The sequence below is a fragment of the Silene latifolia genome, chromosome X, assembly GCF_048544455.1.
Source record: "Silene latifolia isolate original U9 population chromosome X, ASM4854445v1, whole genome shotgun sequence".
Taxonomy (NCBI): domain Eukaryota; kingdom Viridiplantae; phylum Streptophyta; class Magnoliopsida; order Caryophyllales; family Caryophyllaceae; genus Silene; species Silene latifolia.
In genome coordinates this window covers 291,367,780-291,386,558 of record NC_133537.1, presented here as the reverse complement: position 1 = coordinate 291,386,558, position 18,779 = coordinate 291,367,780, and the positions used below count along the sequence as shown (strand labels likewise).

Here is an 18,779-nt window from a genome sequence, read left to right as displayed (position 1 = left end):
ACTCACACCCCATTCCCCCTTCCCTTCTCTTCTCTCCCTTTCCCTTCCCTCCTTTCCCCTCCCCTCCCTTTCCCTCCACTTTTGCTATCCAAACACACCATTGTTTGGTTAGTAAAATGAAGGTAAATGATTTGGAGGGAAGGGAAAATGGATCCCTCAATTTCCCTCCTACAAGGCAAATTATTTCCGTCAATTATCTACCTCAATACAGTAATATGCAAATTGTTATTATTTATAAATCAAACATTGATAAATTTACATTGTATCTCTGTACACATGGGAGAAATAGAAATAATAGTCCTCAGAAACAACAATGCTGGAAGAGTGGAAGTCGACAATTATGCAAAGATATAGACCTCGTCAAAGCCTTTCCTGTTAACAAACAGAAGAGTTAGCAACGGTTGTCTATAACTCTTTTAAGTGATCAGTGTGTCCCTTAAAAATTGTCTTAGGAAAATATATGTAAAACACTCCAGGAAGCGGTTAATTCTCAAATCGAGAAGTTAATATCAGATATACAGGTGGTTTTACGTTAACATTAGCCTAAAGGGGATTTATACAAGTATTGGACACTGGAAGCTTACCCTGCTTTGCCACAGTATGTTGGACTGTAATTGTAAATGAGATTGTCAAGCACTTCTTCAACAGGTGCTCTGTTCGAAGATTTCCTAGCCTCACTGCAAAACACTTCTTCATGAGAACTCAACATGAATACTTTAGTGGATGTCAGCTAGTCTAGATGATACGTTCTTGAGCGCAATACTCATAAGCTTGATTCAAAACTCATTAGCATGAAACAATCTATATGACCAATCCGATTCTCAAAACTAGGAACACTTCAGTCTCACGCTTTTTCAGAGGTAAAACTTAAAAAAATGACCTCGAATATTGTTATCACATCAAGCTTTGCTCGAAACATAGGTCACAAAGTGTTGAAATAAGCTCAAAAAATAAGGAGGTGAATGAAACTGGCAAACGGGTTATTCGGTTTGGGATATTTCAGGTCACTTTGGACCGAGTTATTTTTTGGGGCTTTGGGCAGTTTTACTGTCACTCTACCTCTCCAAGGGTTACGTGACTACGTCTCTACCGAGTCAAAAGATTAAAATCTAGGACTAGCTGCAAATACTTGCATGCTAACATCCTCCTCAAAGGTTTGATGCAAAGTTGCAAACCGATCTGAGATCAAGTCATTCCATCTTCAAATGACCTACAGAGTACTTTACTAATCCTCTGTTTCTTCCTTTCGAAAGGTCCTCAATGGGGTCCATATCCTTCTGGTACTTCCTAAATTGGACTTCAAATAACCTCCTTCAAATTCATGTGTTTTGCTTTGAAACTGTATGTGTTTTGCTTTGAAACTTATTATGTCCTAGCCAATTTAGATACTAACACGTTGGTCGCTAATTTAGAAACAGCTAAATTGATCTCTAAGTCAGACACTAGTTTACCTACTATACAATTTGTGGTCTCTAATGTAGCTACTTCAACTATGGTCTCTATCGTTGTCGTAAAAGTAGCTACTTCACATTTGGTAGCTAAAATTAGTAGCCAATTCCGTAGCAAATTTAGCGACAAGGCTATTAACTACGGACCCTATTCCGTTGAAAATTCCATCTCTATTTGTAATTAGCTACCGAAATCAAGTGGTTTGCTACTGAAATATCAATAGCTAATTGGCTTTCACCTTGAAGTGAAAATGACAATATAACAAAATAAATTGAAGTTGCCAAAAACATTACTGCATGATTTTTGGATCTAAATTTCTCAAGTAAAGAAAGTTATGAAGATTATCCTCAAAAGTTCTCGACTCTCAGCCCTATGATATCGGCCTTCCTCTCATCCTCTAACGCAATTTCATGTTATATTGTTTGCCCTACATACCCTTTCTTTAACACTATTATAAGAATCCAGTATGTTTGCCCTTTTCTGGACTTCATTCATGTATAAGTTCATTTCAGCTTTCTAAACAATATAGGCTATAGTTCTCACTCAACTGACCCATCTTACAAGGAAGAATGAAATCGAACTTATAGAGGGCAATCTGCTCAAAAACTGTTGGTACTCGTTCCAGCTCATCAGCACCACCATGACTCAACATCATTACCCCCATGCCTCTAGAGCTCCTGCAAATAGAGGCCTAAGGGGCTCGGATGTTAACAGTCTTACCCACGTGTTAACAATGCAAAAAGGTTGTTTACCGATAACACCTATTATGAAAAATGCATCGACAATAGTGAATGGGCACTACTTCACTATATCTACGAATGCAACCAGCCCAGTTTAATGAGACATTTTTTCTTTACTCCATCACCGGTCAGGGAATAATTACTGGTCTAGAGGCGGAGACCAAAAAGAGGTTGAGGCTTTAAGGTAATGGATCTCTAGTTACCTGATAAAGTAGTTCGCAACCCATTGAGTGACCTGTATCGCATCTTCTGAATGTGGGATCATTGTGCTGCCCCCCTCATAAGCATTTTTCTGAGGTCGTTACAACAGTTGAGTATTAGTACTGCTTTACTTCAAAGATATCGTGGCATGACAGAACTGGAGCTGAGGAAATTATCAGATGGAAGAAATTATAATTGACCAGATTCAATATTTATTTACTTCCTCGCTCTATTTAATCACTCGTCATAAGCTGATGCACAAATTTGGCGAAGTTTAACAATAAGCAAAGGTAAACTTCTACATAAAATGTTGACCTCTTACACATGTACAGCGTTCATAGTGAAAACAGAAGAGTAAAAGTAAATGTGCATTCTGAATTATTGATTGAAACATTAATTCGATAACCACGACTCATACAATAATTCTGGTCATCTGTTTTGTATTCTATCACAGTTACATCTATATATATATATATTTATATCTCACACAAATAATAAAATAAGAGAACCTAACAAATCGAGGACAAACATAATAAAAAAAAACATACCTCTGGATGCCACTGAAAAGCAGTGACAGGATAATGCTGAGCTTGTGCAGTTGATACATAAACCTAATTATAAAACAGGTTAAGAAATGCGACATGAGATAAACCACGAAAAGGAAACCAAAAACCATCACAATCATATCAATACCATGGGGTGTGGTGTTTGTCACCGCACCTTATCATTTCTGTCGGCGCTGATTGTCAGGATTCTAAAGAAGCTTGATAGGCGTTGGTTGTCTTCTAGTGTTTTCGGTGATATTCCAAACTAGACAGCAACAAATCATTGAATAAGTTAAAGAAGCTAGCAAACAAAGAACAAAGCACGCCAAGTTCAATCACAATCGATGTTACTCATATTCGGTTAGAAGTTACAGATTCATGTTCAAGTGTGAGACACGGAAACAATATGAAAAAACATCATGTTATGGCTAATTGGCTTTAAACGAAGCGTCTAGAGTACCCATACTCAAGTCCTTGTGCCAAGTGTAAGGCATGGATACAAGAGGTAACATTAAAAAATCCATAACATGAGATTACAAGAATGAATGGACTGGAGTGATCCAAAAACCAATCTATCATTCCTTCAAGATCTCGAGGGAAAAAAAGAGTACACAAGGATGAATAAAATACTTCATTAAAAAGTATACAAAAAAGATTAACGACTTCTAGGAACATCATCAGTAAAATCTGCATGGGAAATTGCGGGATTGACTATGTCACTATGTGACCGACAAAATCTCGATGACATGATACAAGAGCTAAAAAGCACCATGAAAATGTGAGGAGTTCAAAAACAGCTCCAGATTTTCTACATTGTCCAGATAAAGTAGTTAGCTAATCACTCCCACTATTAAGGTTTAACAGTAAAAAAATCAGAAGTATTATGCTCCGAAACGGCTAAGAAGCATTATCCTAAATTTCTCATCAGAAATTCCTAAGAGACAGTTCAATCACAGCAGCCAGAAACTAGAACAACATTAAATAAATAGAAAGGTGACTGAAGATTAGATCCACATGACCACATCAGTGACAGACATATCAGCGCGAAGTATATAAGTGGCTTCATTGGTGAAACTCACTTTATGGTTCTGCATCACAAGACAATCGGTGCTCAACTTTCCCAACAAATCAGGAGGAAACCTACAACATAACATGAAAATAAGGATCAGGGACAAAAGGTAATAAATTGTAGTTTTGTACACATAAACGTTATTCAGAGATTTTCCAAATCGCCGGAGCTATTTAATATACTTATAGTGCATGTAACATGTCTCTGATTAATCAAGCAAATGGGTAGATAGTTATATACTCAAAATCAACAAGTTCATTGTTCATGAACAGTGCCGAAACTCAAATAAAGTCAAAAAACGAGGTGATATGTAGTTAACAATTCTCATGTATTGCATTTACCCCTCCTCCAAACTTCCCAAAGAAGGAAGAAAAAATAAGGGACATGCTCCCTTCAACAGACTTGCTTCCACACGGTATACTACGTATGTTGATAACTAATGTAATTCTTTTCCTTACAAGTCAACACCTACAAGGCTAGTTTTTACTGGAGTCTGCTCTTCAACTTCGTCTTGTCTTTACCTTCCTTGATCACTTCACTCTAGCACTAGTTCACCAAGAAGTGTTAGCCTTATTCTTTGCTAGTTCGGCCTCCAATCTCAACTCGATTGTCTACTTGCTTCGGAATGAATTTTAATAATGTGTAACTAAAGATATTCACGTTGCAAAACGTGTCTCGACAAGTGTGAAAAAGTCAATGTTACCATTGGTGTGGTATGGAGGGAGTATTTTTTTTCATACTAAAATAAAAGGGACGATATATGAAATATTAATGAAGCGTCAAATTAAAATTTATAAATAAAGCATAAAAATGTAAAGGCTCTATATTACCGCGCATGCATGCGCGGGATTTGTACTAGTTAGTGTTTAATTAGTAGTTAGTTTTAAGTTAAAAATCAAGTCTTTGGCTAAAAATCTTCTCTTGGGTTCGACCCTTGCTTGCATTATATTACTTTCCTTAAAAGGGTTGTTAGGTCGTTGCCCAAAAGCGGCGCGCCACCTCGAAGTATGGGTGTGGTGTCAAATAGGTTTGGATCTAGGAAGCATGGTCAAGAGCGGGTAAAGAAATCAGGACATGACTTTAGGAAGGGTAGTAGGTTACGGTTTGGTACTTGGAATGTTGGCTCTTTGACAGGGAGATTAGCTGAGGTAGGGGAGGTTATGAAAAGGAGGAGAGTGCATATAATGTGTCTACAAGAGACAAAGTGGGTCGGAGATAAAGCAAGGGTGATAGCGCCTTGGGGTTATAAGCTTTGGTACACGGGTAAAGACAAAAGTCGTAATGGAGTGGGTATTGTCATTGATAAAGATTACATTGATGATGTGGTAGAAGTATCGAGAAAGAGTGATAGGATTATGAGTATTAAGCTTGTAGTCGGGGATGAGGTGGTGACGGTTATAAGCGCTTACGCACCTCAAGTAGGTTTGGATGCTTCTTTTCGACGAGCCTTCTGGGAAGATTTGGAAGAGGTTGTAGAACGAGTCCCTATTGGAGAGAAATTGATCATTGGTGGTGACCTCAATGGGCATGTGGGTACTAGTCGAGTTGGCTTTGAGAACATTCATGGGGGTTTTGGGTTCGGGGAGAGAAATGAAGCAGGAAGTGACATATTGGATTTTGCTTTGGCATATGACTTGGGTATAATGAACACTTGGTTCGAGAAAAGACATTCTCATTTGGTGACTTATAGAAGTGGAGGTAATGCTAGTCAAATTGACTTCCTTTTGGTAAGGAATGTGTGGAGGAAAGAGTACACCGATTGCAAGGTCATACCCGGGGAAAGTGCCGCAACACAACATAGACTAGTGGTTCTTGATTTTCGGGGTAAGAGAGACTTGAGGAAGAGAAAGATAACCGGTGAGGCACGGATCAAGTGGTGGAAGCTACAAGGGGGAAACCACCAAGCGTTTTTGGATAAGGTTGGAAGTAGCGATATTTGGTCGGATTGCGAGGAGAAAGATATTGATGCAACGTGGGATAAATTGGAGCATGTTGTAAAGGATTTGGCGAGGAGGTATTAGGGGAATCTAAAGGGAATAGACCATCAGGTAAGGACACATCTTGGTGGAACGATGTGGTGAGACAAGCGATAAAGACTAAACGTGAATGCTATAAGGTTCTGGGGAAATGCATGAGTGATGAGAACTTTGAAAAGTACAAGGAGGCTAGACGAGCCGCTAAAAAGGCCGTACGGGATGCGAGGGCAAAAGTTAACCAAGAAGTGTATGCCAGGTTGGACACGAGAGAAGGAGAGAAGGATATCTATAAACTGGCTCGCATAAGAGACCGAAAGACGAGAGATATTGGGAGAGTTAGGTGTGTGAAAGATATGGACGACAAGGTTCTGGTTCAGGATAACGAGATAAAGGCTAGATGGAGTTCTTACTTTGATAATTTATTCAATGGACATCAGGAACAAGGTTTTGGGGATGTAGAGGTAACACCAAGCATGGTTAATCGGGAATTTGTGCGTAGAATACAAAAGAGTGAAGTTAGAAAGGCGTTAAGGAAGATGGGGTCAAAGAAAGCGAGAGGGACCTGGATGGTATACCCATAGAAGTTTGAGGTGCTTCGGGAGAAAGGGATTGAATGGGTAACCATGCTCTTCAACAAGATTTGGAGGAGCAACAAGATGTCATCGGCTTGGAGGAAAAGCACTCTTGTCCCTTTGTACAAGAACAAAGGTGATGTCCAAGAGTGTTCAAATTATCGGGGAATTAAACTTATGAGTCATACAATGAAGTTATGGGAGCGGGTAATCGAGCAAAGGCTTAGGAGATATGTAGACATCTCGGAAAACCAATTTGGATTTATGCCCGGGAGATCGACTATGGATGCGATTTTTATCATGAGACAATTGATGGAATACCATCGGGACAAGAAGAAGGATTTGCATATGGTTTTTATTGACTTGGAAAAGGCATATGATAGGGTACCAAGAGAAGTACTTTGGTGGGCTTTGGCGAGAAAGGGTGTGTCGCGAAAATATATTGACCTCATAAAGGACATGTATGAAGGGGCTAGTGCAAGTGTTCGCACTAATGTTGGGAGAACGGAAGAATTTCCTATTACCATCTGGGTGCATCAAGGTTCCGCACTTAGTCCTTTTCTCTTTGCTATAGTTATGGATGAGTTGACAAGGGATATTCGGGACGACATCCCTTGGTGTATGATGTTTGCTGATGATATTGTGTTGATTGATGAGACAAAAGAGGGGTGGAGAGAAAGTTGGAATTGTGGAGGCGGACTTTAGAGACTCGTGGGTTCGAGCTCGGCAGAGTAAGACCGAGTATTTGAGGTGTCGGTTCACTAAGGTGGCGGGGTTGAGATCGACAGAGGCGGGGAGTATTATTTTCGATGGGAATGTTGTTGAGGGTTCGGATTTCTTCAGATATCTAGGATCTATTATTCAAAAAGATGGGGAGTTAGACGGAGATGTGGCTCACAGAATTAAAGCGGGATGGTTGAAATGGAAGAGTGCTTCAGGGTTTCTATGCGATAAAGATATGCCCCAAAGATTAAAGGGAAAATTTTATCGCACGGCAATTAGGCTCGCCCTACTTTACGCTCCGAGTGTTGGGCGTGAAACATTGTCACATTCAAAAGATGAGTGTGGCGGAGATGCGCATGTTGAGGTGGATGTGCGGACATACAAGGAAAGATCGGTTAAGGAATGAGGTGATTAGGGAAAAGGTAAAAGTGGCGCCAATAGAGGACAAGATGATGGAAAACCGACTAAGATGGTTTGGCCATGTGAGAAGGAGACCTATGGACGCACCAGTTAGGAGGCCGGATACTTGGAGAACAGAAAAGGTCCCTAGAGGCAGAGGAAGACCGAGACAGACATGGTTGAGAGTGATAGAGCACGATATGAGAGTTCTGGGACTTGAGGAGAGTATGGTGACGGAGAGGGCACAATGGAGGGAAAGGATACATGTGGATTTTTAGTATTTGATGTTTTTTGACAGATTTAGTGTTTTTTTATTTATTTAATTTAAAGAAATTAATTTATTTATTTTTCTCTCCTTTATTACACACTTTTTCAACAACCACTTTCTTATAGATTTTACCTGGTTCATTCCGGATCCTTAACTCTATTTCGGTTTTTAAAAATCGTTTTAACCTTTTCTCTCGATTTAAATTTTAAGTTTTTATAAAAGAAAGACGGAATTCGATTTTAAAACCCCTAAGTTCACCTTGACTTTCCATTACATTTTCGTTCTCCCTTTTGTTTTTTATCTTCCCTTTTTTATTCGCATTTTGAGGCGTGCGTTCACCCATAGACGGTTCGAAAGGATGATTCATGTCAGCCGACCCCAAATCATTTTGGGATTAAGGCTCTGATGTTGTTGTTGTTGTTGTTGTATTAGAGTAGTTTAGAGCATAGTTAGGCTATAAATTGGTAATTTGATAGAGTAATTGGTCATTTAACGACACCCGATTTATCGCTATCAGTTGATAACTAATGTAATTCTTTTCCTTACAAGTCAACACCTAGAAGGCTATAACTATCATAATAAATTGGACTGCTTCTGCTTAGCGGCGTGATTTGTAGCTTTCATTTGCAGCAGAAAAGCAAAGGTTATATGGCTTTTGAATTAGAAAGACAAAGACAGAAGGTATGAAGTATTAATTTGCACTGAAGTACAAGGGTTCAGCGTATATATAAGACAGAGAGATATCGCCACAAAGAAATTGGATAAACATTTTGGCTATTTATTTAGCATCAAAGTTCAAAGGTGCAACATTTATCTATGGGAAAGTACTATACCTCTGGAAAACAGTTCCTTTAATGCTTACATCTTCCACAAACTGAAGAGAGGATGCCATATAACTTGCATTATATCTTTCAAGGATATTGTTGTCCTATAATCAACGATGACCACAAGTTAAGCTGGATATTGTACCATAAAAAACTAGTAAACATAAAAAAACGACTAGAAGAACATGAAAGTATCAAACTACGCTCAAGAAGAAGTAATATAAACATGGATTCTCAACAATTTAGGACTAAATCACCTTACTGATGATCATCGTTAGCAACTCAAAACCGAGGCAGATTGCATAACATGGAAAGAAGTGGCCTGCATCATTCTTCTCCAACACTTTCTGAAGGAAATAGTGTGATAAAAGGAAGTAGTTTAACAACGGTAACACTATTGATCCCATTTAGCATGCATCTATAAAACCACAAAAGGAGTTTACACATGATACCTTGAAGATGTCGCTAACAACGTCTAAGTAGAGACCACGTTTGGCCCACCCACCCGTAAAGAGCACTCCATTCAATAGATCAAGCTTCTGTTGATAGCATACAAATTTCCATTTATACGAGAATCAAACAAATTTAACAAGCCTAAAAACGCCAAATCTTCTTATTCATATAGATAATTCCATACTGATAAAAAACAAATTGATACCATTACTCCGTATTACACATCCTTACATTAGTAAGTCTACGCGGTTAAACGGATCTAAAAACATATCCGTCCGACTAATTAATGCTCATTACAACCCCGTTTTAAATAAGAACTTATACAAAGTTTCTTTCTTGTTCAAAATAGGTGAGTTACCTAGCTAAGCAGTAACCCCCTACTCACCTACTCCCTCTTGCCCCGTTCATTTGTTTACATTATTTATTCTGGGTGACATGTAAACAAATAATTGGGCCGGAGCAAGTATATCCTTGTAAAAGTTCTACTTCTTCGACAATCAACTAAAATAGGTACTTAACTTATATCATTACTAGTTCGTCCCTTAAAATTTGATTAAAATCGAGCAATAAGAAAAACTTACTTTGAGAAGAACATCTCGAGGTTCAGTATAAACAAGAGGAACAACAAGAGCACCAGCAGACTCAACAAACTTAACATAAGAGGCGGCAATGTAAGACACAGTGCTACCATTCTTAAGCCGACCCGAAGCGCCATCTCCCGGGTGGGTGACAATACCAATGATGGGTCGGAAGTTTCGGGTCGAGTCAGGAGCAGGGCAACTTGAGGAGATGTGTTTATTATGGTATTGGGTTGAGTTTGAAGATGGAGAAGTGAAATCCGGGTGGGTTGGGAGCATGATGGTTTCAGGTAGTGGGTTTGAAAATGGGGAAATTAAGAGGATTAGGATTATCCATAATAATAATTGGGGGGTTTTGGAAGAGGTGGTGATGATGTTTGACATTGGTGGAGTTGTTAGGTGTGTGATTATGGAGGAGATTGATGCCTGTTTTGTGTTCATGTGTGGGGGAGAGCAGATTTTTTTTTTTTTTTTTTATTATTATTATTATTATTATTATTATTATTATTATTATTATTATTATTATTTTTTAAGAAACGATCCATTCATTAATTACATACTCATACGACGTCCAATGTTGTTAAAATCGCGAACCGGATCGTAGAATCGTACGATTCTACGATCCAAAAATAGACAAACGATCCAAATCGCTCATAGGATCGTTATGGGGTAGAATCGCGGTAGAATCGCTCAGAATCGTAAAATCGTTGTAGCGTACGATTCTATGTTTTATCTATAATAAATGTCTTTTCATGTAATGGGCCAATGGGCCATATGTTCTTACAACTTTTTAAGGCCTATTACACTCTTAATTCCCTTTCTTTCATTACTTATGTGACCACTTAGTTATGTTAACCCGTTTGACTAACAAAAATAAGAAAAATGAAGTAAAAAAGACGTAAAAATAAGCCCCAACTAAACTGGTAAACCCAACTTCTTAAGTCTATTTCTTTTGTCAAATACCCACGAACCCTAACTCCCAATTTAACATTCAACAATCTGTTATCATTACTCATCTCCCATGAACCCTAAATAAGCTTTGATGACTAGTGTTGAATTAGTACGTTGTCCAAGACTCCAATTGTCTCTGTCACTATTTTTTCAACAATAAGGTTTGATAACTAGTGTTGATATTAGTATGTTGTCCGAGACTATAATTGTCCCTTTTACTACTTTTTTCAATATTTTGGTCCTTAGTTGTCGTAAACTAGCAATGGTGACATTAGCGGTTGAATTATCAATTCTTTTGTTCAAAAACACTATAATCGGTTTTAATCACTTTATAATCATTTCTTAATCACTTTTCTCAAACATAAACTACGTAACACTGCTCTCCAACTATCTTAATCATTTCCAAGGCTAGGGTTCATAGATTGGGGGTTTTTTTTTCATCTCCGCGTCGATTCGATCAGTAAGTGATTTTACCTTTTGTTTATTGATATTTTGGTTATAGACATACGAACCCTAATTGGGTGATTTGAGGGTGATTAGTCATATTATGTGTGGTATATTGATTGTATGATATTATAATAGGTGAGGACTTCGTAGAGGAGGCATTCTAGCTTGATTTGCTGTGCTTTGCTTGGATCTTGATCAGGTAGGGTTTCCCTACTCAGTCGGTTGTATAATTGATTTAAGATGTGATTGTGACTGATTGATTGGTATTGTTATCTTTGTGATTGAGATTGTATTGTGATCGGTTGTTGTTGTGGGACCATTTTCGGGAGATGGTTCCAACCCCGTGTTCGCCCCTTGTGGCTCCCGTCACAAGGGGGATGTGCACATTAATGATCTGGGTTCACTCGTTGCGATGAGCGGGGCTTATGTGGTAAGGCTGCGGTCCCCACTAGTGGTGTGGATTACCTGTTGCGATGGGTAACCTGGCAGGGCTACACATTTCGGTGTGTAGTCGGTTACTGATAATTGATGGAGATTGGAGGATTGGTTGGTTACAGCTTGATTGGTTGTGATTTTGTAAGTTCTTATTTTGATTATGCAGTTGACTGACCCCGTTTATTGTTTTCAAAACTGTGGTGATTCATTCGGGGATGGTGAGCAGTTGGTTTAGCAGGTAATGGATGTTGATGTAGCATGCGGGTTACAGACGGGGTCGAGTCATCACCTTCCTTTAGCTAGCTTCCGCTGTCACTCTAAGCATTAGTTTTCTTTTGATTTCTTTCGGAGTTGTAAACAGTTTTGGTTTGATTTCAGTTTGTATTTGATTAAACAGTATTGTACTTTTAATAAACGTTCTATTATGGTCCATTTGATATACCTTGCCTCGGGCAACCGAGATGGTAGCACTTCCATTTACTAAGGTAGACCTTGGTAAGACACTTTGGTAGATGGGGGTGTTACAAAGTGGTATCAAAGCAACGATTTTGGAACCTAAAACCAATGAGCAAAATGAACATAGGGTGTCTAATTAAAATGAACCCGGGTAGGAATTTTTTGGAGCTATCGCAAAGGTTTGAGACACGTCTCAAAACCGCAATGTTGCCCACACAAATTCGAGCCGGTCACTACGGGGTGTGTCTTGAGGATCGGTGTATGTTTGTGTTTATATCTGAGTAGGAATAGAGTAGATGCACATGTTGCGGTTCGAGATGGTATGGCATAAATTGGATGCATATGTTGTGGAATAGTTGAGGTGATATTGAAAGGCATGATGTATGATTGGTTGTTTGCGTTTTGTCGTACATGGTTATAAAAACATGTGAATAGGCTGTTGATTTGTATTTATGTACTTATACTTGTTAGGTGTGTGTTTGGGGGATCGTTTTTAGCATGGTTCGGCCGAGCGTGGCAGGTACTCGACCGAGTAACCTGTCACTCGACCGAGTGAGGGTATCTCTGCATTTGGCAGTAGCTACTGGAATATGACCACTCGGCCGAGTAGAGGCAGTAATCGACCGAGTGGGGCGTACTCGACCGAGTACATGAGGTACTCGATCGAGTATACTTTACGTGAATTTTAGATCAGCTACTGGAGTCGGAGTACTCAACCGAGTAGTCAGTATATTCGACCGAGTACCTCTTTGGCGGATGTGATATTTGTTTCGAGCCGTAGGCTATGTGCTTACGTTTATTTTGGTTATATCAGCTCAAAAATGCCGCCAAGTAGATCTGCCGCTTATATCTAGGCTTCTGAGATGAGCCTTGATGAGATAGCTAAGATGATCGAGCAGCAAAAGGCGCTCACTGAGGCTCTTAAGAATGTGGGGAAAGGGAAGGAGACAACGGTGGATGCATCCCGTTTGAGCACCACAATTTCCCGTTTTAAACCTACCACCTATGAGGGCACATGCGAGCCTAAACTGCTCGACAACTGGCACCAGGAGATCAAGAGTGTGTTGCAAGTGGTTCATTGTCCAGCGGATATGATGGTGGAACAGGCTGCGTTCTATCTGAGAGATGAGACTGGGGTATGGTGGCACAATGAGAGGGAAGGAGCACGGGCATATTATAGGAATTTGGGGCAGCCTGCAATTCCTTAGGCAGGGTTTTAAGAGAGCGATGAGGGACCACTTCGTTCCAGAGCACATCCGTAGCAAGTTGAAGGCGGAGTTTGATACTTTTGGTATGACTGATAACATGACCGTGACTGAGTATTATCACAGGTTCAATGAACTGTCGCGCTATGTGGAGGATATGTAGCTGAGTCAACAGAGTCTTGATCTCCGTTTTGAGAGAGGGCTAACGCTGAAGATTATGGAGAAACTACCAGCTGGGGTGATTTCTGATCTAAAAGAAGTCTATGAGAGAGCGGGGCACGCAGAGAGGTTGATCGATATGGCCAAGGAGGCCAAGGAAAAGGGAAGTGAGAAGAGGAAGGCCGAGAATGAGGGTGGTAACCAATCGAGCTACAAGCGTGGTAACCACAACCAGGCTAGAACCTATTCTGGAGGGTCTAGCTTTAGTGGGGGATATCGTGCATGGGGAAAAGGTGGTCGGAGTACGAGTGACAACTCTACCTTGCTATGTTTCAACTATGGTGGGGCAGGTCACAAACGGTTCGAGTGTACGAGTGTTGTGAGAGGAGGAGGAGGAGGAGGCTTTTCAAGATCTTATCAACGGAACTATTCGCAAATTCCGAGCCAGAGTTTGGCAAGTAACAGGCCAACTGGGTCTTAAAAAAACCAGGGAGGTCAGAGCAACAACAACGGCGGCTATAAACACAACAATGGTAGATTCTATCAACGCCCGAATAATAGTGTGACTCAGAATTTGGCAGCTAATTAGTGTTGAGCTTAAACCGGGACGGGACCTATATCTAAGGCTCCGTATCGTATGGGACCAAAAGAATTGGAAGACTTAAAGAAGCAACTGAATGAGTTGTTGGATAAGGGTTACATTCTGTAACACCCCCATCTACCAAAGTGCCTTACCAAGGCCTACCTTAGAAAATGGAAGTGCTACCATCTCGGTTGCCGGAGGTACAGTATATCAAAAGTGACCATCCAGAAACGTACTGTTCCAAAACCAGAATCCAACTAAAGTAACAAAATGTTATGACACAATAGCGGAAGACTACTACTCTGACTCGTGGTGGCTCTATCCTCAGCTATATCCCACGCATATCCAAGATACACCCTGCTAAACAACTGCTCACCATCCCCGAATGGATCACCACAGTTTTCAAAACATTTAACGGGGTTAGTTACTGCATAAACAAGATACGACAATACAACAAACAGTTACACAAACACAATCCTCCAACATCGTAACATCACCAATCATCTGACTACACACTAAAGTGTGTAGCCCAGCCAGAATATCCATCGCAACAGATATTCCACACCGCCAGTGGGGGACCGCAACCGTTCCCACCTAACCCCCGCTCGTCTCCATCAAGCGAATAACCCATGTTCCTTAATGTGCACATCCCCTTGTGACGGGAACCACAAGAGGCAAATCAAGGGCGTGAAGCCACTCCCGCAAGTGACTCCACTCAGCCGAGGGCGCACCTCGCGAACCACAGACAATCAACAACAACCAATTACAATAACAATGTAAAACAATACCAATACCAAATACGATATAATCACATGCAAATCAACCAAACCACCATCTTATAATCATTTACACAATAACTGAGTAGGGAAACCCTACCTTTTCGAAATCCGCTATAACTGCAGCCAATCACACAAATGCACAAAAGTACCACATCGTCACCTACAACAATAATCAACAATTACACATCATAAACCGATTTCTACCCAAACCCCCCAAATCACGCAATTAGGGTTAGAGCAATATTAATGATCCGACATAAAAACAATATAAGAATCTTACCCACAAGATGACGATCACAACGGTGTAAGGAACTCAGAAATCCGATAAACCCTAGCCTTGATTTGATATCAATGAGTGAAGAGAAAGAGCGTCGTAGTTTTCTTTTGTGAAAAGTTTGAGAATAAGAGTAAAAGGTGAAAAGGAATAGTCGAAATAACTTTATATAGCTCCTCACGCGTTACTATCAAACCCGGTTGGAAACTTGTAAAACGCGACTTACTCGATCGAGTAACTAACGTACTCGATCGAGTACCCGCTACTCGATCGAGTTGCCCATACTCGATCGAGTACCCATCAAGCAGAACGTACTCCAGAATGCAAAACTAACTTACTCGACAGAGTAAGTCCTACTCGATAGAGTACCCAACAACCCAAATATCTGAGGTATTATACATTCAACCTAGTATATCGCCTTGGGGTGCGCCTGTTCTATTCGTGAAAAAGAAGGACGGTAGTATGAGGTTGTGCATCAACTACAGAGAGCTAAACCATGTTACGGTGAAGAACAGGTATCCGTTGTCGAGGATTGATGATCTTTTTTACCAGTTGAGTGGAGCCGGGGTGTTTTCAAAGATTGATCCGAGGTCGGGTTATCACCAGTTGAGGATTGCGGATGAAGACATTCCTAAGACAGCCTTTCGGTCGCGGTATGGTCACTATGAGTATGTGGTGATGCCTTTCGGGTTGACTAATGTACCGACGGTGTTCATGGATCTTATGAAACAGATCTTTAGTCCGTTTTTGGACAGGTTTGTGGTGGTTTTCATTGATGACATCTTAGTCTATTCCAAGACTAAGGAAGAGTACGAGGAGCATTTGAGGTTGGTACTGTAGACTTTACGAGATAATCAGCTATATGCTAAGTTGTCCAAGTACGAGTTCTGGTTAGAGAAGGTGGCCTTTCTAGGCCATGTGATTTCAAAGGATGGTGTAGCTGTGGATCCTAGCAAGAGTGAGGCGGTGTCAAATGGGAAGCACCAAAAAATTTTGCTGAGATTCGGAGTTTCCTGGGTTTGGCTGGTTATTACAGGAGGTTTGTTAAAGATTTTTCCAAGATTGCTAGAGCTATGACAGCTTTGATGAGGAAAGAGACCAGATTTCGTTGGGATGAGAGTTGTGAGATGGCGTTCCAAACATTAAAGAAGCGTTTGACTACAACTCCCGTTCTAGCTTTGCCTGAGGGGAGTGAGAACTTTGAAGTTTATACAGATGCTTCAAAGAATGGTTTGAGATGTGTCTTGATACAAAATGGAAAAGTCATTGCCTATGCTTCGAGATAGTTGAAGCCTTATGAGGAGAACTATCCTACTCATGATTTAGAGTTGGGTGCCGTTGTATTTACTCTAAAGATTTGGAGGCATTACCTGTACGGGGAAACCTTTAAGGTGTTTTCAGATCATAAGAGTTTGAAGTACATCTACACTCAGAAGGAGTTGAACATGCGTCAGAGAAGGTGGATGGAGCTGATTGAGGACTATGATATGGAGATCATCTATCATAAGGGGAAGGTTAATATGGTTGCAGATGCTTTGAGTAGAAAGAGTGTGCATTCGCTATGCACTGCCATGTCACTGATGAAATTGAAGGATGAGATGACTAAGATGGGGATTCATATGATTCACAAGGGAGATGCCATCGGATATTTGACTATCGAGCTTGAACTTTATGATGACATAAAAAGGAAACAGGTACTTGATCCCAAGATTCAAGAGTGGAAGACAAGGGTAGGGAATAGTACGATTTCGAGATTTTCTATCCATACTGATGAGAGTGTTCGTTTCGATGGGAGGTGGTGTGTGCCTAATGATGCTGAGTTGAAGAGATTGATTATGACGGAGGCTCATTGCACTCCTTCTTCGGTACATCCGGGAGGTGACAAGCTTTATAAGGACTTGAAGAAGACGTTTTGGTGGCCCGATATGAAGAAAGAGGCAGCGGAGTTTGTGGCTAGGTGTTTGACTTGTCAAAGGGTCAAGGGGGAACAACAGAGACCACAAGGTAAGATTCAGTCACTTGAGGTACCGGAATGGAAATGGGAATCGATTTCTATGGATTTCATTGTAGGGTTACCGAGGACTCAGCGGGTTAATAATATGATTTGGGTAATTATAGCACCCCCTTTCTTACCCGACCAAGGTAATTGGGAGATGTTACCATCTCGGTTTCCCGAGGTGGTGATATCGGAGTTGCAATTAAGAAACAATTAACATAATTAAAGGATTTAGTGGATTACATAACCATAATGAATAAAAGAAATAAACAATACAACTCATGACTACTATATTATTCTACTGAGATGACACTCGGCTCCAAGTCCAAAGTTCGTCCCGTCTCCCACGTGACACCAACTCAACCTGTACTCAACCTGCTCCCCCATATGATCGGAAATATCATATAGATCGACAAAGGCCACCCCGGAAATAGGTGGCGATTACATATACACACAACACATCAGTTTCAATACATTAATACTTCCTCCATTCCATTCATTCCTATACATTTACTTTTGACAAAAAGTTTTAGGAAAATTATTGTTATATTACACTTTACCTATCTACCCTTAATCAATTCTACGACTCACATCCAAGCCCAACAATTTACCACTCCACCTACAAACAACCCTGCCAGTTTACTGCCGTCACCACCACCACCACCACCACCACCACCACCATATCCTTGATAACAAGCCCACTACTACCCTCACCCTCACGGGGATCGTGAGCCGGCGACCCATTACTCCCTTCATCACCGATGACCCATTACTCCCAACAACGTCAAACTCCTTAAAAGCCCCCACCACCACCATAATCAGCCACCGTACCCCCTATTGCTCAACAATGACCACCGTATTTAGGGACTTCACGTGTCTCATAGTAACCTTTATAGAGAATATATCTGCTTCCTAATTCTAGTTATTCTAATATATTTAGCTACGTCGTTTATTGAATCCTAATAATCATCCCCACCACCAATCCACCATCCCCTTCTCGAACCCTAATAATCACACCCAACTCGACCCGAATAACATGGATACCCACCACCCTATACCTCCCGACTCCGACTCACCCACCGACAACAACCATCCCAACCCCAACACCAACCCGAATAACAACCCGAACCCAAATGACCGGGACCAATTCTTCCGCCACCTCACACACCTCAACAAACTCTCTCACAAAATCACCAAACCCACGAACCGTCCCTCCGAACCGCCGGTCCACCCTCCTCCGAGCCAACAACCTCCGGTCTACAACATCTCCAAATCCGACTTCCGCGACGTCGTCCAAAAACTCATCGGTTCACCCGCCCACGCGAACCCCAACCAACACTCCACCCTCAGGCGCCTCATCTCCACGCGCCGACTCTTAAACCTAACAACGCACGCCTCTAGCGCATCTGTCCACCTCCTCTCGCTCCACTAACATCCGTATCCACCTCCGGGTTCAGGTCGGGTTTAGGCCAAATGTCTTCGCTTCCGCCATTGTCTATGTGTCACACGGCGGCGGAGTCTCCTATCTCGGTGTACATGAGGGTTTTTCACTCCGCTGTTGGTAATTCTACCATAATTAGTTTCCTGGTGCCGGAAAATATCGAGAATCTTCCGCCGATGTTTGCAAGTGTTTCGCCCTCGTCACCGTGCTCGCTTTCGTCTCCTAAGTTGATTTTACCATTGTCGCCGACTATTCC

At 40.9% G+C, this 18,779-nt stretch overlaps 1 protein-coding gene across 1 annotated transcript; it reads right to left on the bottom strand.

Moving 5' to 3' along the window:
* Nucleotides 1-214: 214 nt before the first annotated feature.
* On the bottom strand, nucleotides 215-10,243 carry LOC141616923 (gamma-glutamyl hydrolase 2-like). The gene is made up of 10 exons (XM_074434085.1): nucleotides 9,801-10,243; nucleotides 9,219-9,305; nucleotides 9,024-9,113; nucleotides 8,776-8,870; nucleotides 4,015-4,075; nucleotides 3,111-3,200; nucleotides 2,939-3,001; nucleotides 2,393-2,481; nucleotides 585-677; nucleotides 215-372 (listed from the first exon to the last, which is right to left on the bottom strand). Exons 1-10 carry the CDS (start codon nucleotides 10,236-10,238, stop codon nucleotides 339-341), a joined length of 1,140 nt encoding a protein of 379 aa, XP_074290186.1. The 5' UTR covers nucleotides 10,239-10,243; the 3' UTR covers nucleotides 215-338.
* Nucleotides 10,244-18,779: the final 8,536 nt, after the last annotated feature.